Below are 25,686 nucleotides of genomic sequence, written 5' to 3'. Positions count from 1 at the left end.
TTGTGTACTTTCAGATCTTTCACATTTTGTCGCACTTTATTTCCTCGGAATTGGGATTGAATTTTAGTTGCAGCAACAGTTTCTTCATCTTTTTCATCTTTAAGATTTTTAACCTCCTTTCGCGCTTTGTTTCCTCTGAACTGAGCTTGAATTTTTGTTGCGGCAACAGTTTCATCATTTTTGTCTTCTTTCAGATCTTTTATATTTTTTCGAGCTTTATTTCCTCGGAATTGGGCCTGAATTTTAGTTGCAGCAATAGTTTCGTCATCCTTTTCAACTTTTAAAATTTTCACCCCATTTCGAGCTTTGTTTCCTCTGAACTGAGCTTGAATTTCTGTTGCAGCAACAGATTCCTCTATATTTTCTTCCATAATATCTATCAATTTTTTTTCGAGCTTTATTTCCTCTAAATTGTGCTTGGATTTTTGTGGCGGCAGCAGTTTTTTCATCCTTTACTTTTTTCATTTTATTTCGTTCTATATTTCCTCGGAATTGTGCTTGAATTTTTGTTGCAGCAACATTTTCTTCATCTTGAAGATTTTTAACCTCTTTTCGCGCTTTGTTTCCCCCTGAACTGAGCTTGAATTTTTGTTGCATCAACAGTTTCATTTTTTAGATCTCTCACAACTTTTCGAGCTTGGTATCCTCGAAATTGAGCTTGCATTTTAGTTGCAGCAATAGTTTCGTAGTCCTTTTCAACTTTTAAAATTTTCACCCCCTTTCGAGCTTTGTTTCCTCTGAACTGAGCTTGAATTTTTGTTGCTGCAACAGTCTCGTCATCATTTCCTATTTTAAGCTCATTTACATTCTTTGTTGCTTTGTTTTCTTGGAATTGAGTTTGAATCATTGTGGTATCTATAACTTCCTCTACATTTTCTTCCTTAAGATCTCTCACAACTTTTCGAGCTTGGTATCCTCGAAACTGAGATTGAATTTTAGTTGCTGCAAAAGTTTCGACATCCTTTTCAATTTTTAAAATTTTCACCCCCTTTCGAGCTTGGTTTCCTCTGAACTGAGATTGAATTTTTGTTGCAGCAACAGATTCCTCTATATTTTCTTCCATAATATCTATCAATTTTTTTCGATCTTTATTTCCTCTGAATTGTGCTTGGATTTTTGTTGCAGCAACAGTTTCGTCATCTTGAAGATTTTTAACCTCTTTTCGCGCTTTGTTTCCCCTGAACTGAGCTTGAATTTTTGTTGCGGCAACAGTTTCGTCTTTCAGATCTCTCACAACTTTTCGAGCTTTATTTCCTCGAAACTGAGATTGAATTTTAGTTGCAGCAATAGTTTCGTCATCCTTTTCAACTTTTAAAATTTTCACCCCCTTTCGAGCTTTGTTTCCTCTGAACTGAGCTTGAATTTTTGTTGCAGCAACAGATTCCTCTATATTTTCTTCCATAATATCTATCAATTTTTTTCGAGCTTTATTTCCTCTGAATTGTGCTTGGATTTTTGTTGCAGCAACAGTTTCGTCATCTTGAAGATTTTTAACCTCTTTTCGCGCTTTGTTTCCCCTGAACTGAGCTTGAATTTTTGTTGCGGCAACAGTTTCGTCTTTCAGATCTCTCACAACTTTTCGAGCTTTATTTCCTCGAAACTGAGATTGAATTTTAGTTGCAGCAATAGTTTCGTCATCCTTTTCAACTTTTAAAATTTTCACCCCTTCTCGAGCTTTGTTTCCTCTGAACTGAGCTTGAATTTTTGTTGCAGCAACAGATTCCTCTATATTTTCTTCCATAATATCTATCAATTTTTTTCGAGCTTTATTTCCTCTGAATTGTGCTTGGATTTTTGTTGCAGCAACAGTTTCGTCATCTTGAAGATTTTTAACCTCTTTTCGCGCTTTGTTTCCCCTGAACTGAGCTTGAATTTTTGTTGCGGCAACAGTTTCGTCTTTCAGATCTCTCACAACTTTTCGAGCTTTATTTCCTCGAAACTGAGATTGAATTTTAGTTGCAGCAATAGTTTCGTCATCCTTTTCAACTTTTAAAATTTTCACCCCCTTTCGAGCTTTGTTTCCTCTGAACTGAGCTTGAATTTTTGTTGCAGCAACAGATTCCTCTATATTTTCTTCCATAATATCTATCAATTTTTTTCGAGCTTTATTTCCTCTGAATTGTGCTTGGATTTTTGTTGCAGCAACAGTTTCGTCATCTTGAAGATTTTTAACCTCTTTTCGCGCTTTGTTTCCCCTGAACTGAGCTTGAATTTTTGTTGCGGCAACAGTTTCGTCTTTCAGATCTCTCACAACTTTTCGAGCTTTATTTCCTCGAAACTGAGATTGAATTTTAGTTGCAGCAATAGTTTCGTCATCCTTTTCAACTTTTAAAATTTTCACCCCCTTTCGAGCTTTGTTTCCTCTGAACTGAGCTTGAATTTTTGTTGCTGCAACAGTCTCGTCATCATTTTCTATTTTAAGCTCTTTTACATTCTTTGTTGTTTTGTTTTCTGGGAATTGAGTTTGAATCATTGTGGTATCTATAACTTCCTCTACATTTTCTTCTTTAAGATCTCTCACAACTTTTCGAGCTTGGTATCCTCGGAATTGAGCTTGAATTTTAGTTGCAGCAATAGTTTCGTCATCCTTTTCAACTTTTAAAATTTTCACCCCTTTCGAGCTTTGTTTCCTCTGAACTGAGCTTGAATTTTTGTTGCTGCAACAGTCTCGTCATCATTTTCTATTTTAAGCTCTTTTACATTCTTTGTTGTTTTGTTTTCTGGGAATTGAGTTTGAATCATTGTGGTATCTATAACTTCCTCTACATTTTCTTCTTTAAGATCTCTCACAACTTTTCGAGCTTGGTATCCTCGGAATTGAGCTTGAATTTTAATTGCTGCAAAATTTTCGACATCCTTTTCAACTTTTAAAATTTTCACCCCATCTCGAGCTTTGTTTCCTCTGAACTGAGATTGAATTTTTGTTGCGGCCACAGTCTCATCATTTTTGTCTTCTTTCAGATCTTTTACCTTTTTTCGAGCTTTATTTCCTCGAAACTGAGATTGAATTTTAGTTGCAGCAATAGTTTCGTCATCCTTTTCAACTTTTAAAATTTTCACCCCCTTTCGAGCTTTGTTTCCTCTGAACTGAGCTTGAATTTTTGTTGCTGCAACAGTCTCGTCATTATTTTCTATTTTAAGCTCTTTTACATTCTTTGTTGCTTGGTTTTCTTGGAATTGAGTTTGAATCATTGTGGTATCTATAACTTCCTCTACATTTTCTTCTTTAAGATCTCTCACAACTTTTCGAGCTTGGTATCCTCGGAATTGAGCTTGAATTTTAATTGCTGCAAAATTTTCGACATCCTTTTCAACTTTTAAAATTTTCACCCCCTCTCGAGCTTTGTTTCCTCTGAACTGAGCTTGAATTTTTGTTGCAGCAACAGTCTCATCGTTTTTGTCTTCTTTCAGATCTTTTACCTTTTTTCGAGCTTTATTTCCTCGAAACTGAGATTGAATTTTAGTTGCAGCAATAGTTTCGTCATCCTTTTCAACTTTTAAAATTTTCACCCCTTCTCGAGCTTTATTTCCTCTGAACTGAGCTTGAATTTTTGTTGCTGCAACAGTCTCGTCATCATTTTCTATTTTAAGCTCATTTACATTCTTTGTTGCTTGGTTTTCTTGGAATTGAGTTTGAATCATTGTGGTATCTATAACTTCCTCTACATTTTCTTCTTTAAGATCTCTCACAACTTTTCGAGCTTGGTATCCTCGGAATTGAGCTTGAATTTTAGTTGCAGCAATAGTTTCGTCATCCTTTTCAACTTTTAAAATTTTCACCCCCTCTCGAGCTTGGTTTCCTCTGAACTGAGCTTGAATTTTTGTTGTGGCAACAGTTTCGTCGTTTTTGTCTTCGTTCAGATCTTTTACCTTTTTTCGAGCTTTATTTCCTCGGAATTGGGCCTGAATTTTGGTTGCAGCAACAGTTTCGTCATTATTTTCTTCTTTAATATTTTTCACCTCCTTTTGACCTTGGTTTTTAAGAGTTTCTTCTTCATTTTCTTCTTTAAAACCCTCCACTGTTTTTTGAGTATTGTTTCCTTGAAGTTGTTGTTGGATTTTTACTGAAGGTACACTTTCATCTCTGTTTTCTCCTTTTAGCCCTTTTACATTCTTTCGCGCCTTATTACCTCTGAATTGAGCTTGAATCTTAGTTGCAGCAGTAGTTTCGTTATCACTTTCTACTTTCAAATCTTTTACCTTTTGTTGAGTTTTGTTTCCTTGGAACTGTGTTTGTATCTTATTTGTAGCAATAATTTCCTTGTTTTCTACCAATGTCTTACGTGCTTTATTTCCTCTGAATTGAGCCTGAATCTTTGTTGCCGCTATAGTTTCTTCTCGAAATTTTTCTTTAAACTCCCGCTGTTGTATCTCTTTTTGATCTTTATCATCTTTATACTCATCCTGAATCCTCGATAATGCCAATGTTTTTTCATTATTATCAATTAAGTTTTTTTTTTCTCTTAGTTCTATTCGCAATTTGTATCCTACAAAATGAGCTTGAATTTTAGAAGCTGCCTTGTATTTGTTTTTTTCAATGAGGGGTTCCCCCAATTTCTGATTTTCCTCGTGTTTTATATTTATTTTCATGTCATTCTTGATGTTACTTTTTTCGTTATTCGTTTCTTGTTTTATGTAATAAATATTTTTTTGGTCTGAGTTAAGTTTGCTATCCTTTTTTTTTCTTGTTCTTATATTGCACAATTCTTTTCTAATAATGTAACATCTAAAACAGTTTTGTATTATTGTAGCTGCTTTTGATCTTCTCCCATTGTAAAGCTGTACGGATAATTCAGATTTTTTCGAGGATTCTGAACAATAGTCTGTAGAATAAGAGTCATTTTTATCATCTTCATCCGAATGAATAGATTCAGAACTATCTTCATCGCTTTCATTTTTCTTTTTGAAAAACATGTTTAAAAAGTTCCTTGTTTGCTGATGTGAAGGCCTTAGTCTGTTTGACAGTTGAAGCTTTTTCAAAGCTGAATTTAGTTTATTTGTTCCAGTGCTCAAATGTAATGCATTGGTTATGTCTTTAGGACCATGTGACTCTTTTTCTTGACCATGTGAGTTCATGGTAGAGTCTTCTTTTGAATTTGCAGTAGGATTTTGGTCACTCTCGTTGGATGGATTTAGAGCGCCTTGATCATCACCGTTGTGTTTATCATCTTCGTCATCATATTCAGTAAGATCAGATGAATATTCTTCCTCTTCTTCTTCAATGTCCTCTTTATCTTCATCTGATATTTCATCACTAACCTCTGAAAATTCATCAGAATAAATTGATGGTTCCTTCTTTTTTTGACCAAAAAATAATTTTCCCATAAGAGCTAATATTTTAAATGGGTTTTCCTTACCCTTTTTGACTAAAGTCTGAGACTCATTTTCTTGAAATTGAATGATCTCTTGAGCAATATCAGAGCCTTCTTTAACTGCATACTTTAGTTCGTATCCTGCCTCTACCAAAGAGCAAATGTCTTTTCCTGCAGATTTAATAGTACTATACTTTGGATTTTTATGAGAAACTGAGATTTCATCGATTATTGAAGGTGCTTCATTGATGGTGTCATCATCTTCATCATCTTGCTCATATTTCAATTCTTGGTTCTTTACGTCATCAGTATAAAATATTTCTTTTGCACCTTCAGTGATTGATACATTTTTGGCACTTTTATCATTGATCCTGGAGCTGGATTTGACCTATAAAAACATTATTCCATTGTAGATCAATTGTAGATTAATGTTTAAAAAAAAGTTTAAAGGGGTTACAAAGGGACTGAAGGCTGTATGTGCATGTATAAGTTGGTATGTAAGCGTGTATTTATACGCCAGAGCAGTCCTGTTGTTGTTTAGGTGTAGGATTAGTTTCATAGTACAGATATATACATGCAGATTGAAGCATCAATGCAAACATTTTATTTAGAGAGCATGCTATTGTATGATTAATTATATAATTATTGGAAATACATAGATGGATTCTTAAGTGATGAGTAAATGTATTTGTCTTCAGTAGGTGACAAAGCGATAATGATACTTTATTTTATTTTATAAACATATGTGCAAATTGCGATTTGATCTATAGATTCATTTATCTATTAACAATGATGAAATATATTATACAAAATATACATTTAAACTTAAGCAAGAATGAAATGAGGAGAAACGTAAATAGTAGGTACAAGTAAAGAGCTCAAGGGAAAGTGTGGTGGACACTCAATAGAGAAGAACATATTTTCTTCTTCTCTCTGTTGATTGACTTAAAATTGTCACCTGTCATAAGATCTATTTTATTGGTTTTGGAAAGTAATTTATGTACTACCTTGTGGTCTTCATTTAACTATTCATCAAAATTTGCCAATACTTATTAATTGCAATATATTTTTCATAATAGTCACATGTAGTGCAGTGTATTGTAATAATCGATCAACTTTGAGTGAAAAGTATCCAGGCTTATTTTCCAAAAAGATATCAATAAAAGGGAAAAAAAAATATTAAAAAATATTAGCAGTTTTGTGTTGAAATGGACGCAAAACTTTCTCAAAAGAGACTAACAGATAGTGTAGGAATGAGGAACAATGTTATGGCTAGTAAAAGAACAAGCATGCATGAACATGTCTTGATTATTGGCCACATTTAATTATAATTCATTATTCAAATGTATTATTTCCTAATAACATGCTTTAAGTTTGTAGTGTAAAATTCACTTTAGTATTCAAAAAGTAAATTTGGTTTTATATTTATTTTTAAAAATTATAACTTTATATGAATTCTTTAATAAAGATAATAAAACAAAAAAAACTAAACAACTATTTTATCAAAAAGAACAATTTTAAATAATTAATAATGCTCAAAACAACAACTAGTTATCAGTCAGTGCAATAGTTGTAAATGAAGATCTTATTTTTCCCATTATATTTTAGCTGTTGTTGTAGATTTTTTGCCTGTCCGCTCTTTCCCTTGAGTCATTTTTTGCGGGGGGCGGGGCTCTCCTTCAATTTCAAATCTTTGAGTTTTAACAAAATATTCTTTCTTTGTCTAATACTTTTCCCAAGATCATTCTTAAAAAAAGAATTATTTTTGTTATAGTAGGAAATAAGAGCATCTAAAGGGATTAGCTATAAACAGGATTTCTAATATACATTGGTATATTTGTACGTTTTATTTCGAGTAAAAATCCATTTCAGCTTACATCTGAATGCTTGATTCCTCGTTCTTGACTACCATTTAATGAAATTTGAGGATCTATATATTCCTCTTCTTCAAAGCTTGAGTAATGGGCCTCACTCGAAGGTGGGGAGGATAGGTTATCTCCAGAGATTGGAGGATCTATTATTTTAACATTAGAACGGGATTTGCTTTTGATGCGGGATTGCTTGGTGAGTGTTTCATTGAGACATAGGGCATCAAAATCCCCTTCAGAGTCTGTATTTAAAAAAAATAAATAATAAAGTTGGACATGGAGGAATAAATTTGGAGTTATTATGTAAAATTTGATTCACCTAGAGTTTCTTCAGGTAATTTTACTTTTTTCTTTTTGTTAAGTTTCTTTTGGGTTGGTGGCTTTCGATTTCCGTATAAATCGTAGGTTCCTCTATGTTTTTTAAGTGTGGCCAAATGCTTTCTAGCGACTGGATCCTTCTCTATCAGACACCTATTAATATAAATCATTATATTTTATTAAAAGAAGGTTAAACACGATTGGAAATCCAAGTTTTCACTTTAATATTTGATATATTACCTAATGCAAGGCTCTGCATCTTGTAGATGTAGTAACTGAAAGTATCCCTGTCCAAGACGTGATCCAATTGTTCTTCTAGATTCGCAGCACGTTGAAAGTCGTACATGAGATTGACGGTTCACATAAATAGTTAAACTAAAGGGATATCCTTCACATCTTCTAGATGTGAACTTGAATTCCTCTAAATCAATAATTTAAAAAAATCGAATAGAAAAATTATAGACATATTTCAATCTTTAAGATCACCTCCGACTGCAAGAAACCCATGAAATACTTCCAATACATACGATCCTCTTGGTTGTTGCTCAATCGTAATTTCATCAAGATGAGATGGAAGTGGTGGTAGTCGTTTGGATTGCCGGTGTTTTCTGTAGCGAGCACGAGATTCACTTCTTACATAGTGGTCAGGATGGCCAACATATCTTAAGACAACGGTTGAAAGCAGGTAATTTTCCTCCTATAAAATAAAATAAGAAAGTTAAAATAAGAATACAAAAGTAGCAAATGCATGTACTTAAGTCAAGTACTTTATTTAGGATGAGGACGCTACTATGAAAACCAATGCATTTCACGTAGAACGTTTATAGTCTATTAAATCAATATTAAGAAGATAATTATTATATGACTACAAAAACTTCCTTATGTGTGCACATATGATATACGAAATGCATTTAAACCTTGAATGCACCAAAATGCTAGATATCACGGAAGTTAGCTTTCTTAGAATTGCAAAACAGAAATACAAATGGGGTGGACGGCTCTAGTTTTGCATGCACATTCTCCTGATCTGTTTTGTTCTTGTTAAATAAATAAAACCTTTCTTAATGTGTTTGTATATTGTAAAATATTCTAACCTTAGTTTAATCATCAACATTTATAAAAATGTATCTCTCATGTAACTTTAAATACCTAGTTCCCCAATAAATACTTCATAGTGTTTCTGAGGCTAGTGCAAATGTAAAAAAAACTCATTCGTATTCAATTTCATGAAATATGAGCAGATAAATGTCACATACACAAATACATTGTGATTAAAGATATATAAATATATGTATTACCTTGTAATTAGGATGTGTGGGAGAGTGTGGTGTACAGGATTGTGACGTAGGAGCCGTACGGGGTCGATGAAATTCCTTTAAACGAACTTTTGTTCGACCTCTATTAAAGTACAGGGGAGGAGCTCTTTTACTTTGAGGAGGTAAGATCGGTGGCGGGGAAGAAAAATCCTTGCCTGGTATTTCAATGTTACGAATTCCCCCACTTCTGAAATAAAAGCAAAATTAATCAGAAAGATTTTAAGCTATCACATTTTACAGAACAAAAGCCAAATCAGACTAACTTTCTACACATGACTTCTGGAGATAGTGGACTCCTCCCACCACTCGAAGAACGCAGGCCAGGTACATTTGGATATTCGGATTTGTATCTTCGAGCACTATTGGATCGTTTGTTTGATGAACGTAACTTGGTTGTACCAAGACTTCGACATCTAAATAGATAAAGAAAGTTGAGCTTATTAATTTTTACTTGCATGGACACCAGGACAAATCACTCAAAAAATTATCAAAAATATAAATATATGTATATATTTCAGAACTAAATATTTTTGAACAACATATAGATTACTTGTATTTTCATTGGACTCAACCCATATTTACTCGTATAATATAAAATTATTTTAACGGCTAAACTTGGTCACTCCATATTTAATAACACGCTTACTGACTTTTTGTTCGATCATAAGTTATGAAAATTTGACAGCTGAATGTAGAATATTAAAGTTAGTTTAGTTGAAAAATGGTTTGGGTCTAAACTGTAAAAATGAACCGTATATGTATATAAATATTATACAGTTGAGCCCAAAATTATTCTTACCCTTTCAATATTTGCAATATAAATCTTTAACAATTGTTTTTGATTTTCTTTTTGGTAATTTTTTTAATAATAATTACTATTTATTGAAATAAAATATAAGCTTTTTATATAAAATATTTTTATATGGCTCCAAAACATTTTTTGCTTTTTTCAAAAGTATTCATTCACTTCCAAAAAGGTAAAAATAGCAAACACGTTTTCTGGTTTTTTTATTATGGAAAAACCTAAAAAGATTAAGAGACTTCTATAAAGTACTCGAGAGATCAAGAGCCTCTTTGAACTATCTTCTTTTCGCTTCAGTCTTGTTCAACACTCAACATGACCAAAAAAAGGAGTGTAATGAAGACATCTGCCAGTTTGTAGTCAATTGCCATAATCAAGGTAACAGCTTCAAAGATATTTCCATAAAGTTTTAATAGCATTACATATGTTATTACATAACAATAAAAATGCCTTAAAATATCAAGTGTAATTTCATGGTACACATGAATAAGTAAGTATTTACTTGGTGCCTTAAGCATAATATGTTCATTTGCAGGCTCCCCTAAAAATTTGTAGTCATACTATTGAATATACCTTAAAAACTTTTTATATTAATGTATGTAAATTAAAACAAATATAGCACTGAGCAAAACTTAACTTATGCATATACAGATAATAAATTCGGACCATAAAGGTTAAAGTTAAGATGAAAATGAAGAAAAAAAACCTTATCTGTCAATAAAAAAATTTTTGTTTTTTCTTTCCAAAAATACTCTAATTTTTCAGATAGATCATTGGTAAAGGAAATGTTTAAAATTTAATCTGTATTAAGATGTAAAAGAAATATAGGATTTAATATCTTCAAATTAAACTACTCAATTCGCAAAAAAAAAAAAAAAATCAAATTTATAGCTTGGATGTTATATAAATAGATATAATTTAATTTAAGTTTCTGAAAGGATATCTTGTAAATTTATTGTGCCATTGTTGTCAATAACCAAATTACCAAATAAACATACTTTTTTTTGCAATTTGCAAAAGTATTAAAATCATTATTTGTAATTTAAAAATGCAAGGTGTTTTTGTTATTTAAAAATAAGGTAGAGTTCAAACTTTTTTATTTAATTTTTTTATATTTTATATCCATAACAATTCAAGTATTTTTTTAATCTTCTTTCTGTTTTCTTGAAAATATATTGAAGATATTTTTTTGTAAAAATTAAAAAAAAATAATAATAATAAAATAAATGACTTTTTTTAAATTTTTAGAAAATTATTATCGTTATCATATTCTTTTGTTTGATTAATACAACCAATGGATTAGGCAGCCATTGTTTTGGGTAAGAAATAAATATTCACTATAACTATTTTTAGAAATGAGTATTTCACGTGAATTGGTTTAAAATCACTTGACATTATCAGCAATACACCTTTAAAAACTATTAAAGGTTAAAATTTATTATATAATTTTATTTACATGAACTAACTAAACCTCTCATATCTCCCAAGCTCATAAATCAATCACTCTAATCTTTTTTTTCTACAGTAATATATTGGTTTTATCTTGTTTTGATAAAAGTTATATCATATTCAAAGGATATAGTAATTGGGGTATTTAAGCTATAAAAATATAGCTTATGTTAACAATGTAGTTTTTTTAACAGACTACTAAATATTTTTTTAAAGTGCTTTGTTACATAATCAATAGCTATCAAATAATTTAATTTATGAATTCAGTGGTTTACGAGCTACAATCCAAAACCCAAGGTCTTCTTGAGGATTCATCATGAAAAAGAGCTCAGAACTCATAGTTAAATTGAGTTACTTCATTTTTGAGTTTCAATATAATAGTTATTTTGACACAAGAACATTTATTCAAATTCGATGAAAAAAATAAAATAAAATAAAAGAAGTCGAAATTTTCCATATTACAAATCAGATACTTAGTTCTATAAGAGAGTTAATCATCATGGAAAATTGAGTACTTCGTAAAAATTGAAAAATTAAATTTTGTGCAAAAAAAAATTCATAAATTAAATTTCAAATATTACTTTTTTTTCAAAAGTTCACAAATAATTACATATTTTCCAAAAAAAGTTTAATTATTAATTTTTTTGTAAAAAAAAATCAAAAAATAGATTTGGAGGGAAGGGGGCTACAGCTACTCCCACCCACACCCTGCAGACGCCCCTGCTTAGGATTATAATTAATATAAATATCATTTATAAATCCAAATCAACATTTTATTTTTCAAGCACAAAAATATCAGAAGAAGGTAATTTTTGATATTCTTATGTTGGTACAATCATTTTTACTAGAAATATTTTTCTACAGTCGATTTAATATTGTTATAATAATAGCTCTCTCATTTCGTGTAAGGACTAAAGATAGTTGAATTCAATATAAAAAACTCATTCAAATGATGTCTCTGGGATATTTTCAAAAAATTACAAAACGGTGCTTATAAAGATAACAACGACCCTTGATTTATGTGAATACGCAAATCCAGATACAAAACATCTTCATTTTACGTCATTAATTGATATTATTTGCACACCTAATTAGCAGCTATAAATGAATGCTTTTAATTAAGCCTGTATCTGTTCCAAACAAAAACATTAAAGATATTCATTTTTAAACATTCTATGTCGTATATGTTCAAAAAATGCAAATTTAGAAACTCATTTGTTCTTAAATAATGTTCAAGCAATAGTTTGTCCACTTCATTTTAACCTTTGATTACTATTCATGACTGTAGCAAACTATTTACCATTTCCTAATATTTTTATTAAATTTGTAATGTCTAAAAAGAGTATGTGTAAATATTTGGATGACAAAATCTGTTCATTGTTTTTTGTAACATAATCCATGAGTCTTGTTATATATGCAGGTATTAAGGTTAATTATCTTATGATTCCTTGTTCCAACTAAAAAGATTCATTTTCTCATATATACAATTAATTGTCACCCTACCTTATACAGGTGGATATCAGTAAGAAACCATATAGTTTATAAAAATATATTTTCTTAGGAAATTTAACAGAAAATATATTTCAAATAATTTTCTCCTCTAGCCTATGATAACTTTTGTAACATATCGCAACCTTTACTAAAAAAAAGAAATAGAAAAAAGGCTTTCAAATAGTCGATAGAAAGTGAATTCTTTCCCACTATGGAATTAATATTAAAAAAAATTTAATATTTTTTTTTAATTTTAGAAATTTTTCTCCAAAAAAAGAAGAAGAATTTAGTGTGAACAACTTTGGATTTTTGATTTTTTTTACACAAAATTTTAATTTGGTGAATAGTTATGGATTTTTAAAAAAATTTTAAACCAAATATAAGCCTCCTTTCAAAATATATAATCCTACGTACACCCCTGATGATGTTAATCTAATAAATCTATACTCTGACCTGGGACGTAGAATGTATTCCATTTCAAAATTTAAAAAGTTTAAGAGATGTTCAATATCTTGTCGATTATCTACGGATATTTTTTTGAGTAAGTTGTCTTGATCAATCCATGCCTCCTATTAAGGAATATAAAAAGTGTATTTTTATTATAAATGACTATAAAATGGATGTATTTACATATATAATAACGTTTAAATGGTTGTAATCTGATTTTATTTATAAAGTAACTACATAATATATTTTGTCAATAGCTTGAGTTTTCAATTTAAAAATCATTCAAGTATAATTTTTGAATTTTAGAAATCTATCAATCTACATAGTTTTTCGAAATTGTTATTTTTTTTAAATTCCCTCTTGTTTTTACATCTTTTATTTTACAAAGTTAAGAACTTACAAATATTTTATTATTCGTCTATAAGTTTGAAAAAAGTTTATAATTTAAAAATAGTCTTAACCTTATATCGTCCTACATATTTTATTAATATATGAGTTTTGAAATCTACGATTTTAGTATTTCACAATTTTGGCTCAAAAATTTAATGCTTGCAATTGAAAATATATAATTAATGGAACAATACTCTTTTTTTTACAAACTTCTTACTTATGACCTTAATCTCTCATTGAATAGAGCCAAAAACACGGTTGTTTTCTTTAGAAAAATTAAAAATCTAATTTTAAATTATTTCCTTATTTAAAAATAAAAAAATCATAAGCAAAAAAATATTTGTTTTTAGAAATTGACGAGGACTCTAATTTAAAAAAAATTAGAAACTTTAGATCCCGAATAAGTCTGTTAGGTGTGAGAGGATCACTGACATATATATATTCATAGATTATAGAACTTCCTAGTCTAGTTTCTTCTATCCAGGTAATTATTCTGGATTATACATAATTAAGTTTTTGCTTCTTTAGCTTTTGCTTTTTGATCAGTGTATTTTATGCAAGCCTAAAATACATTTTACGGGCAGGTTGTTGCAATATTTCAGACTTGAGTAACGTAATGTAATAATTATATTAAAGGTAATTAGACAATAATTTTGGACCACCCTCTATACAGTCCATATATTCATAGCTTACATTTTTTAGTGTTTGTGCGTTGAAAGATATGTTTTATAGATGGTTAGTAAATAATATATTATTAAAAATGAAGCTATGATCACTATGACTTTAGATTGGTGATGACAATAGTTTTAGACGTAAAAAAATATATTTATTGCTTTTTAAAAAAAACAGTCTGTTTATCTCTTATCAGATGGAGAAAAAATATTTATAACACTTTTATATGACTTTTTCTCATTTAATTTGAGTTGCAGTTTCATGACAACAAGTGAATACTTTTGAGTATTTTAAAAATTGAATAAGAATATAAAGTTACATTTAGCTATTTATTATAAGAAATATTAATTAAAAATTGTATACAAATATTCAACTCATACGCCATTTGGTCATAAGTAAAGATCTACCTACAAATAAAGATAGATACGGATACATTTTTTTTTTTTTGCAAACTAAATCTAATGAAAAGTGGCAAGATACATACTTTAACAGCTGTTGAGGGAGATTTTACGGAATAAATCTCTTTTTCATTCTTTTTCTTTTTGTAATCTTCCTCCCTCTGTTTTTGACGAAGTTCCATCCTTGCTCTCCTTTCATCAACCTCTCTTCGATGCAGTCTCTCACTTTCCATTTCTCCCTCTCGTCGACGTCTTTCCCATTCCAAATTCTGATGACGCCATTCCTTTTCGTTAACGACTTCCCCTGACACAGTGATCTACAAATAATAAAATCATCGAATAATTAAATATATTGGGTTGAATATTAACTGCATTGCACATCCGGATTTTACTACGTAAGAAATTAGGTATTAACAAATAAAAGGTTTATTCTTTACATGTCTACTAGTTTATGGTTATTTTTAGGACGTTGGTTGTGAAATGTAGATTTATACACAATTTACGATTTACAATGACCACAAGAAAGCGTTCGGAAATAAAAAAGATATTTTTTTATCAGGGGGTTCCCCCTCTATTACTTTCAATAAGGTTGTTTTAACTGCTTAGCTTTAACTTTGAGATAAATTATATCCTTAGTCTACAAATATATGTACTCGGATGGCCGTGCTTTGTTGTAGATTTTTTTTACCTCGACTAACATTAAAATTACATTTATAATCCATAATTTCTAGTATTGTGACATACAGAGCGCAATGTTTCATATACTATGAATAAATCTTGAATAATATTGAAAAATATTTTTCATGCAACAAATCTTATATAACTTTTTAAATAATTAATTTTTATGTGCTCTTTTATATTATGATCCTTCATTTCACCAGAAACTATGATTTTATCCATTTTGATAAAAATGAGGAATTTATTAGACTTTCTTGTCATTTTTTTTTTTTTTTGTAATTACAAGCCATTTTATCCGATTTAGAGAAATATATAAAAATACATAAAATATTTTTTTAGTCTAGAAATATTTGCTTTTAAGCTATACATCATGCTGTTTTTTTTCATTTGGGTTCTAATTTTTCTTAACAAAAAAAAAAAATAATACTCAAGCTTGAAGATGTTGTTGAAAAAAATATTCCTCAAAAAAGAAATCTTTAGACCATAAAACCAGAAAGTTAAGGTTACAAGGGTAATTTTTATGGTTCTCAAGATAAAAGCAATCAAAAAGGGACCATTAAAAAACTAAAAAATGCGTGTTTCAAGGGAAGCTAAAGAAAATAACAATGTAAATCAAAATGGGGAGGGGGGTTTATAAATTATGTGAAAAAAGAATCACTTAATTTATGAATGATCCCTTATGCAACTCAAATTAACCATTTGTAGTATAAATAGCAGTTGAATATCCTTTAGCAAAGTCACTAATTTATCAAAAAGTGAACACCATCTTCATGTTTATACTCGTATATATACGTATATTTTATATAGTAAAAAAGCCCTTAAATAAATAGATATTATATTAGTTTGAATAAATATGTGTGCCTTTTATAAAAATATATGCATTAGCCATGACATCAATCAACTGAACATATTTGTTCTACATGTTTTAAAATAGCAAGTTTAAATGTCATCAAACGACGTAGCTCAATGGACAACGCGCTCGGGAGAAATTAATCACTTGAACTCAATGTGGGTAGGTTAGTGCCCCGGTCGTTCCTAGCAAAGGAAATATATTTAATATTACAGTAAAGAAGATTCTTAGCTAAGATTAGGATCTCCCAATGAATGAATAATCGACACAAACCTAAATTGTACCTTTTTCAATGACTTAATTAAATAGTTTCTGGAAGGATTCCAGATCTCAGATCTGTACATTAAAGTTTGTAAAGTTTCACCAGGAAACAAAAGATTACAAGTTTTGATACTTCTTTGAATGATTCCCAAGTTTCTATTGACCTTCTTTATTATATAGTGTAGATGTTTATCAAATCTCAGATCACTAGAAATTCCAAAGACTAAGTAATCATGTACCACCTTAAGACTATGGTGGATGAACTTTTTTTTTAACAAAAGGAGGCATGACACATTCACTAAAATTCACAGACATTCTACAAGTAACATAAATAAGAAATTTAGGCTCAACATCGTCAACAGAGTTTTCATTAGAAGAAAATTTTTCGTATCATCCTGGTATATAAATATATCTACTGAAAAATTATTTACAAAATCGTTAATGTAAACGTCAAAGAGCTTCGGTCCAAGTATACTACCTTGCAGAACCGTTGAATAGACGTCATAAGGCTCAGAGACAGTATAATTGATCACAATATACTGTATCTTATTTGTCAATCCTAATCGAATATTCCCAGGAATCAACACGAGTATTTACGTTTTTTCTAAAAATTTGCCAACTCTCCCAGTTATATAGGGTTAAATCTTATGGATTAAAATGTTACTCCTTTTGTTAAAATGAATATAACACTTGATTTCAAAAGAGTAGAGTGTCGATTTCCCCCACACATCTAGTATATGATATATACCCAATGATTTACTTAAATTATTTTATTCTTGGGTGAGGGGGAATATCGTTTCCATGACTCACTGTTTTGGGTCTTTTGAAACTTAAAAACAGATGTTTTTTTATAATAAAAATCTCGTATTCAAATTTTCAACTAGATTGGTTCTTTTATTAAAAAGATAAAGATTTTCTTAAAAAATCAATTACAGGGAAAGCGTAATAATGGAAACTAGAACAAACTCTCCTAACCTTCGAAGGATGGAGATTTTGCCAGTATCCATAGTTGTATCAAGGGACATTTTATCAACGTTGGCCTAATTTAATTTTTCCCTCTTTTATGTGCAATGAGTTATGTATCGATAAGATGAATATTTATTTTATTTGATTATTTAAAAAATTTATCTGTTTGCTTACATTTAAGTATATTAACTATTAAAGGAATAAATGTTGTTATTTTTAATTATAATCACTACTAATCCAAACTTGTACCATATCTGAGATCTAGAATCCTTCCAAAAACTATTTTATTAAGTCCCTGAAATAGGTACAAGTCAGGTTTGTATAGATTTTTCCTTCAGTGGGAGATAACGAGAACTATCCATGCATAGACTTGACCTCATCACCATAGATGTGTCTTTGATGATGTTATTACGCTCTACAGAAATTGAAAAAACTAACTAACCTGCCCCGCAGTTTCCCTTAGTAGAAAAATCAAAAGTTTTTGTTTTACTTAAAAATATATACTGAAAAGTTTACTTGATCCTTGTATGAGGGCGGCAGGGAAATTTTCTGCAATCAAGAAGCAGAACCAAAACCTAACTAACTTATAATTGTTAGAAAAGTATAATGAAAAATGTTATTGAACAAACTTTTAGGAATCAATCTTGGCAAGAATTATTCAATATGACCGCCTCTAACCTCTATCACAGTCTCCACATGAGGTTGGAATTCGGCGCAGGTTGCCACAATATAATCGATGGACATGTTGGCCCTTTACTTCTTGATGCTGCTCTTCAGCTCTTGCTCATTTCTGTGTGAGGTTTTCCGAACCTTGCTCTTTAAGACACTCCACACACTGAAGTTGAGGGGACTGAGATCAGGACTGGAATAGGGCCAGAGGGTCTTGTCCACGAAGTCAGCAAAGTGCTCCTTGCAAAAGTTATTAGCCTTCAAGCCCATATGGAAGGGGCACCGTCTTGGATCCACACATAGTTGTTGTCAGGCTCAGCTAGACTTCCGCAAAGGTAAGCTTTTCCACCTCAGGACCTTATAGTAGGCCTCAGCCCCGATTTTACCGCTTAGCCTGAAGAAGATAGGATCAATTTTCTTCCCATAAGAGGACACGACTCCCAAACTCATTGTTCGGCTCAGATGTTTTGTCCTTAAGGTGCCTTGGACTTCCTCAGGTGATGCTGCTAAAAATCTGTCGCTTCTGTGGTTCAAAACCTGGTAGACTGTGAAGATTCTCAGACAAGAAGATATCACAGTCGACGGATGACTCTTCAAGTAATTAAGGGCTTTTTTGCATCTCTCAAGCCTTAAGGCCTTCATCCTGTCGGCGAGGAGATGTCTAGGAGTCCAACAAAGCTCTTAAGACCTAGATTATATTGAACTGCGCTCCTAATGGTGATATTTTAAACGTTGAACTCTTCAGCCAAGCAGCGCATGCTGTTGTTGGATCTTCCTTGATCTTGGCTTCCTGGGACTTGAGAAATGTTTCATCTCGCTTAAAACAATTTTCTCCGCTTCTTGTCTACTTTTTGAGACCTTTAACATTCTCCTTGGCGATATATTTATTTAAGACTGATTTAGACAATTCATGGTCATTTAGGTAAAGGTCAAACAATGAAAGTCAATAATATGTTTTTCAAAGGAATATCAAGTTTATTTAGTTCCAAAATAAATCATAGTTTTATAGTTACAAATATATTTTCTAGGTCAACTTTTCATGCGTTAAAATTGTTATTTAAAATAAGTTTGAAATCAATTTAAAAAAACAAACAAACCTAATTTACCATGATTATTAAATTAATTCTTCAGGTTCTATTACTAATTTTCTGCAAAAGATATTTGTCATTTATAACTGTATCTGTGTAAGTTAGTCTGTGTAATAATTTTGCCTAGGGGTAATTCGCCAAAAGTACTACATAATATGTTGATATTTGCATATTGTAGTGTAATTTGAAATTAGATTTGATTAATAGTGTAATTTTTAAGCCCTTTGCTTCAATATATGCTTGATGTATAAAAAAGCAACTATTTTTAAGCATAAATGTAGATTAATGAGAGTTCTTTTGTGGGTTAATATTTTTATTCATTATAGCCATTATACATAACGCAAATCCTATTGCTTATTAAGTAACTTTACCATTAAAGTACTATAAAAATATATCTCCTAGGAGTAAATAAAAGAATGAAGGGTAATAATCTCTAGCAAAGAGTAATTATTTTCCTCTCACCTACACAAAAAGTTACTTAAGTAGAAATAGTGTTCAAACTCAAACTTTTGCATAAATTATTAAAGCTATTGATTATATCATCATTGTAGTAAAATATATATGTACAAGTATATTATTTGATATGTGATATTCCCATTTTTTCTTTTTTTTTAAGCATTCATTGTACATAATAAAGTTAGTAATAGTTGTTTTAAGCTTTGTATAGTTGATTGATTTTATGTAAATCAAACCATTTCCTAATTAAATAATAACCACTTTAATGAACAATTATTTAAATTTGTATAACACCGTCTTGACGTTAGAAAAACAAAAAAAAATGATATAATTCCTTATACATAATTGTTAACTGTAATTTAAATCAATATTATTAGATATATTTCGACCAAGTGTTCTAGAACCCTTTCTTGTATATTTTTGTAGAAAAGAAGAGCTTATTCATAGATTTAATATATAACAAAGCACATAAGTAAATATTTGTGCATTTGTAAGATCAAGGTCATTTTAGAACATAAAGAAAGGAAAAGCAGTTGCAGTTTTATGTCAGGTAATTTGAAAAATATACTTCAAGGATATAGCAACAGTTAAGTCTGCTATTTTAGAAATAAGAAATAACATTAGAGGTTGGTCTGGTCTTGGCTGTATGGGCCTCATTAAAAAGAGTTATCTATCAAACATTCGCTTCTTTTCCTTTACCTATTGTGGAAAAATTAAGAACAAATAGTTCCACAAATTACATACACAAAATAGTCTAATTATTACATCGTTAATATTGAATAGATGACAAGTTTCATTAAAAATTAGTATTATATGTATAATTAATTTTCTTTTATAAGTAAGTAATTAAGTGCTCATTTAATTAAAGTCAAATAAGATTATAAAATAACTGGTAAACATAAATAACGTTGATTACACATTTAATGGTTTTTGCATATCAAGTCAGGAAGTCAGGGTACGATTTATTTGTAAATATAATATATAGTTTATTATCAGTCAATAATAAAAAAACAAAACAATTGTTATAACTTAAAAATAGGACAAAACTTTAATTTACAAATTTTTAAATTAGTTTGTTCCTAAAAATTTTAATTTATATAACTTCTCTTAGCTAAAAATATAAACCAAAGTTGTATCAATGAACTATAATAACAATATTAAAGCACTATGTGCTACACTTTGACCTTGCAGTTTTGCAAGATCCTAGAAACTATTTAAAGAAACTTTAAAGATTTATGTTCCAATTTCGTTTATATCCAATTTTGGAGTATTTAGTTATTTCGTAGCTGAAATTGAAATGATCATGTTTCATTTCTCAAAAAAAAAAAAAAGAAGAAGAAGAAGTCATTGCTAATAAGGTAAATAAACGAACTTAGCTAAATAATTCCTTATTTCCATTCAAAATCATTAAAACTTCGACTTATGTAAGAAAATATTATTTTCAGTTCTGTAGGATGAGTTGAAGTATAATAGACAGGCTTTGTTTAATTTATGTACGTTGCTTTATTTGGTTCCAAACGATCTTTTTAATAGAAGCTATCAAATCTATTTTTTTATTTGTCCATGCATTTTAATGGCCTTTGTACTATTTGCAACACATCAATTTATTTATCAGAACAATTTATAATAAATAGAAAAGATAATTATTTAAAAGATACAACTGTAGTATAGCCTCATTTTAAGAAAAAATATCCTAATTTTCTTTTGTGTTGACAAGCCTTTGATATAAATATCATATAATCTGTATCATTTACCAAACAACTTTGGTGGCATTTTGTGTTGCAACACCTATTATCGTAGTTTATGCTTGATATTTGACCTGGATATGTGCCAAATTTAATTAAGGCTATCCTTGACCCGATTATTTTACCAATTTATGACCAGAACTGTATCCAATTTCTATGCATCTGAGAAGAAATAAATACAAATTTCATGATCAAATAATTTAGGCGCAAACACCATTCAGCATGAAGTTCACTATGACATTGAGACTTCAAATACTTAACCTCAACAGCTACTGCATAATTTTTTACGGTGGCAGGAGAAATGGACTTCTTCAATGCAAGTCTATTAGGAATGATTTTGCTGGCATAGATCAAAGCAGCAACTTGTAAACTTTTTGCCTCCATCTCTTTTTCTAAATGATCTACATATATTTTTGAGGCCTTGTTTTGAAGTTAATAACATTGATTCTATTTTTTTTTAGACAACAATACCATGGAATACCTATAAGCACTTCAAAAATGTAATTGAATTGTTGTTGAAACTTGTAAAAAATCGCAAATTTACATAACAGATACATTATTCTAGCATAAAAGTTTACAACAAGGATATCCCTTTCTAATAGTAAAAACGACATTAGCGAAAGTAATTTTTTTGTAAATAACTATATCAAAGAAGGAGGAAAATGAGGTTTTTTTACTAATTACATGTAGTGAAATAGAATATTTCATTAGAATATAATCTAATTAGGTTTTTGATGGGTAATTTGTGTATTCAATGCAAGAAATAACTTTACAATTTTGATAAATTTATACGGATATATTTGATAACTTTTTAACCTTCCAAGGAAAAATAATGTTGGAATATAGCAAGTTATACTATAGTCCTTCAATATTGTATTAGAAATGGCAATTAAGGATTAATTACATTTTTGATCAGCTCTCTGAGACTCAAGTATAGGAGATTAGCGAAACACCTGTTGATAAATACTGGTATATCAACATTCAAATAACATCTTACAAAAACAATAAAAGAAAAAAGCAACAGTCTACTTTCCCAAAATCTTAAAATTCAGCTACTTTTCTATGGTTATAAATAATCAAATAAAAAAAAGTTACCTGTTAAGAAAAAAGTAAAAGTAATTAAGAAAAAGTTTTTTTTAAATATAATTAAACTTTCTTTTATACCTTTTTTTAAATACAAGTCTATTTATTTGTCCACTAGGGGGCGGCTCAGCTACCTTGAACTACTGTATAAATAACCCCACAACATCGATGGATTCAATTTATTAATTCAATTCACCATATACACTTTATAACAGGAAGACAAAATAGCACACGGCGCGAGAAAAGATGAGAACAGTGACGTCATGTAGTTCAAAAATACAGTAAACTCTTAATGCATGAGCTATTTACTACGATTATGAGGAGTAAAAAAACAACTTCCATTTTTTTTTTTATAAAATCAATCAATTTTATTTGTATACACAGATAAAAATCATTTTTTATATTGTATATTTTATATAGTAATAAAAAATTGTCGAGAACCCCCTCAAAATTTAATCATATAAATAATTTAATAAACGACAAAGTTTGAAATATAAAATCGATAAAAATAGCTCAATGTTTGTAGAAATTGTAAAAACTTACTTGTTCGTAATAAATGGTGCAGTGGTCAGATTAGCTTTTATAAGATTATTTTTTCTGGTTTTACAAGGTCTAAAGAAAAACTTTACTAAGAGTTTTTTTTCTTTTTAAATACATGACATTAGAAGTTACTTGGAGGGTTCTTTACGAGAGACGCGACAAAAGTTATACTTTTTCGTAAGTACGCATTACGTGTCTATAACTCAGAATATAAACTAATGGGTATAATCTATGTACCTATAATTTGTACATACTGGGGTTCATAGAAATAACTCTGAAAAAAACTACCCGTTTCTATTGAACTCCAATAGATTAAATAAACGCCTAAATATAAATGATTATGGTTAAGAAATTGCTAACTATAAGAACATAAAATCATTGAATTAAAGTAAAAGACTGTCTCTAAATTTGAGATTCAATTATTGATTATTGCTTATTATATATATCCTGAATTAATTTTCGTCAATTTATGTTCTACATCAAACAAAAAAACATGTAAAATATACTAGTTATGTTTCATAACAAAGATTTCCCAAAAATTGATTTAGCATAATGAAGTGTAAAAAATATACTTTAATACATAGAATCCGAGAATAGAAAAATGTTGCATCACTATCAAAGTACTAAGTCCCTGATTCTCATCCTACCTGATTATTTTTATTGAGGTGAGTCTTCCGAGCGGGATGTTGGAAATATGATCGAAGATGTCTGTCATGAAGACTGTTGTATCGAGAAATATAGTCAGGATTCCAATTCTTGTAGTGTCGAGATTTGCAAAAATCCTTTAACTGACCACTAAACATGATGGTGATGATGTCGTAATGCCCATAGATTTTTTATCCATTTACCGAGAAGAAAATAGATTAATCATAATAACTTCTAAATATTAATGATTTTCCATCAAAAATATAAATAAAGAATAATATTTGGAGCAGCTGTTTCTTCAGGAATGATTTCTTATATTATTTGTTGTGTATCGCTGAGTATATGTAATGAATTAAAAGGAAAACGAAAAAGGGGAGAAGGAAGAAAAAGGAGGCATTGTTTGATCCATAACTTGATTCACCTTCTTCTATATATTCACCTAGTATATAACATAGATATAATGTGCAAGCGTTGTTATGAAAAGCAAGTGAGGAAGAAGAAATAAAAGGAACATACCTCTTCTTTCTTGGGACAAAAAATTATCTACTCTACATGGCGTGAAGGAAAAATATGCATATTGACGGTTAAAATTATAATTCGATCGATATTTACTTTTGAGGTAAATACCGATTTTTGGGGAGAAAGTTAGGCCTGCAAAGTTCAGTAATATTAATCACAAACTTCGACCATTCTATAATTTGTCTCATTACCATTTTGCCAAGATTTTGAAAGATCCCCTATATTTTGTGGTGATAAATCAAAAACTGGGAATCTATTGCTTTATAGTAGTTTTTGTTACGATACAAATATTTTACTACAGGTTTTGGTACAAAAATTAGTATTAGTATTTCTACGCTTTTTCGATTTTTTCTATGTATTTAAAAGTGATGCAAAAGAAAATTCCCAATTATCTACTGCGGCATTTATAATATTTTTTTTGTAGAAGTGGAAGGGGACTGCCCTGAAATGCATTATTTTCCTTGTTTATGAAAGTACATTTAGCTAAATTTTTTGGAGATAAGACTATTTTTGATACAATGGCGCTGAATATAGAGGTTCCAATATGAGTAAACCTATTATAATACCGCTTTAAAAGCGTCGATACCCGGGCACCACTATAGTACCGGTAGAGAGAACAAAGGTCCTTTATTTGATTGATGTTTGGTAGGTCATGTCTTTATGTAAGTTTTTAATCACCAAATAATAAATGGTGTACAACAATTTTAACACTCTGTTAGTTACCTCCCTTCCAATCCTTACTTGAATAATTACTCGGGCTTTACAAACCCCAATACTTATAATTTTTCCTATTAATGGATTGACCATTTTCATAAATGTTTGATTTGTAATATATTGTAAATCCAAGCAATGAAATACAAGTTTACCTAATACATCATTAAAAAAATCACAACTTTTCTGATGTAGTATTTTTTGTTACTTGTTATAATTCAAATCCAATCGTAAGTGTAGAACAAATTCCTGTATCTATTGATTTACCTAGAATTTCAAATGCTCAAACCATCGCTTTATCAGAAGAAGAAGAGTTTGTAAAATATTATGATGAGTTTAAACATCAATTTAAAAAAATAAAAATTTCAGATGGGATGGAATTAATTTGCGAAATATCAACTCCCTCTCCTCGTCCTTATGTTCCAGCTTCGCTTCATAAGGATATTTTTGGTTGGTTTCACAATTTATCACATCCAAGTGGAAAATCAACAGCATTGATTATTAAGTCGCGTTATTTTTGGCCATCTATGGATAAGGAAATAAAAGCATGGGCGGCGGATTGTGTGAATTGTCAAAAGTCGAAAGTGGGTCGTCATATAAAGACTGATATTCAACCATTTTATGCCGGTGGTAGATTTCAAACTATTCATTTGGATATTGTGGGTCCTCTACCACCTGTAGAAATTCCGGGACAATCTTCGCTTTTACCGTATAGGTACATATTAACATGTATTGACAGAGCTTCTCGATGGATTGAAATTTGTCCATTGACTGATATAACTGCCTCTGCTATTGCAAATGCTTTTATATACGTATGGATTTCTCGATTTGGAGTACCATTATATGTAATTACTGATCGTGGTAAACAGTTTGAGTCTGAATTGTTCCATCAACTATCACTTATGGTTGGTTTTCATAGACTACGTACGACGTCGTACCATCCCCAAACTAATGGAATGATAGAAAGAGTGCATAGGGTCATAAAGTCTGCATTGAAAGCTAAAAACACTAA

The 25,686-nt window shown here is 30.0% G+C and overlaps 1 protein-coding gene across 1 annotated transcript; it reads right to left on the bottom strand.

Moving 5' to 3' along the window:
- Positions 1–541: 541 nt before the first annotated feature.
- On the bottom strand, positions 542–23,763 carry LOC121115701 (uncharacterized). The gene is made up of 12 exons (XM_040709813.2): positions 23,447–23,763; positions 14,550–14,780; positions 13,010–13,125; positions 9,078–9,227; positions 8,797–9,001; positions 7,985–8,195; positions 7,739–7,919; positions 7,500–7,651; positions 7,190–7,422; positions 5,358–5,700; positions 2,644–5,261; positions 542–2,587 (listed from the first exon to the last, which is right to left on the bottom strand). Exons 1-12 carry the CDS (start codon positions 23,600–23,602, stop codon positions 542–544), a joined length of 6,642 nt encoding a protein of 2,213 aa, XP_040565747.2. The 5' UTR covers positions 23,603–23,763.
- Between the last annotated feature and the right edge of the window lie 1,923 nt (positions 23,764–25,686).

This window comes from Lepeophtheirus salmonis, unplaced genomic scaffold (genome assembly GCF_016086655.4).
Source record: "Lepeophtheirus salmonis unplaced genomic scaffold, UVic_Lsal_1.4 unplaced_contig_4419_pilon, whole genome shotgun sequence".
Lineage (NCBI taxonomy): Eukaryota > Metazoa > Arthropoda > Copepoda > Siphonostomatoida > Caligidae > Lepeophtheirus > Lepeophtheirus salmonis.
This window is presented reverse-complemented; position numbering and strand designations above follow the sequence as displayed.

What these genes read in the sequence shown, in the direction of transcription:
- LOC121115701 (XM_040709813.2), bottom strand. Translation starts at nt 23,602, where the DNA reads ATGTTTAGTGGTCAGTTAAAGGATTTTTGCAAATCTCGACACTACAAG. An exon ending in TGGGTTTCTTGCAGTCGGAG is followed by an intron (nt 7,920 to 7,984) that starts GTGATCTTAAAG and finishes TTATTGATTTAG; the next exon opens with AGGAATTCAAGTTCACATCT. An exon ending in TTGCAGCAACAAAAATTCAA is followed by an intron (nt 2,588 to 2,643) that starts GCTCAGTTCAGA and finishes AAAGTTGAAAAG; the next exon opens with GATGACGAAACTATTGCTGC.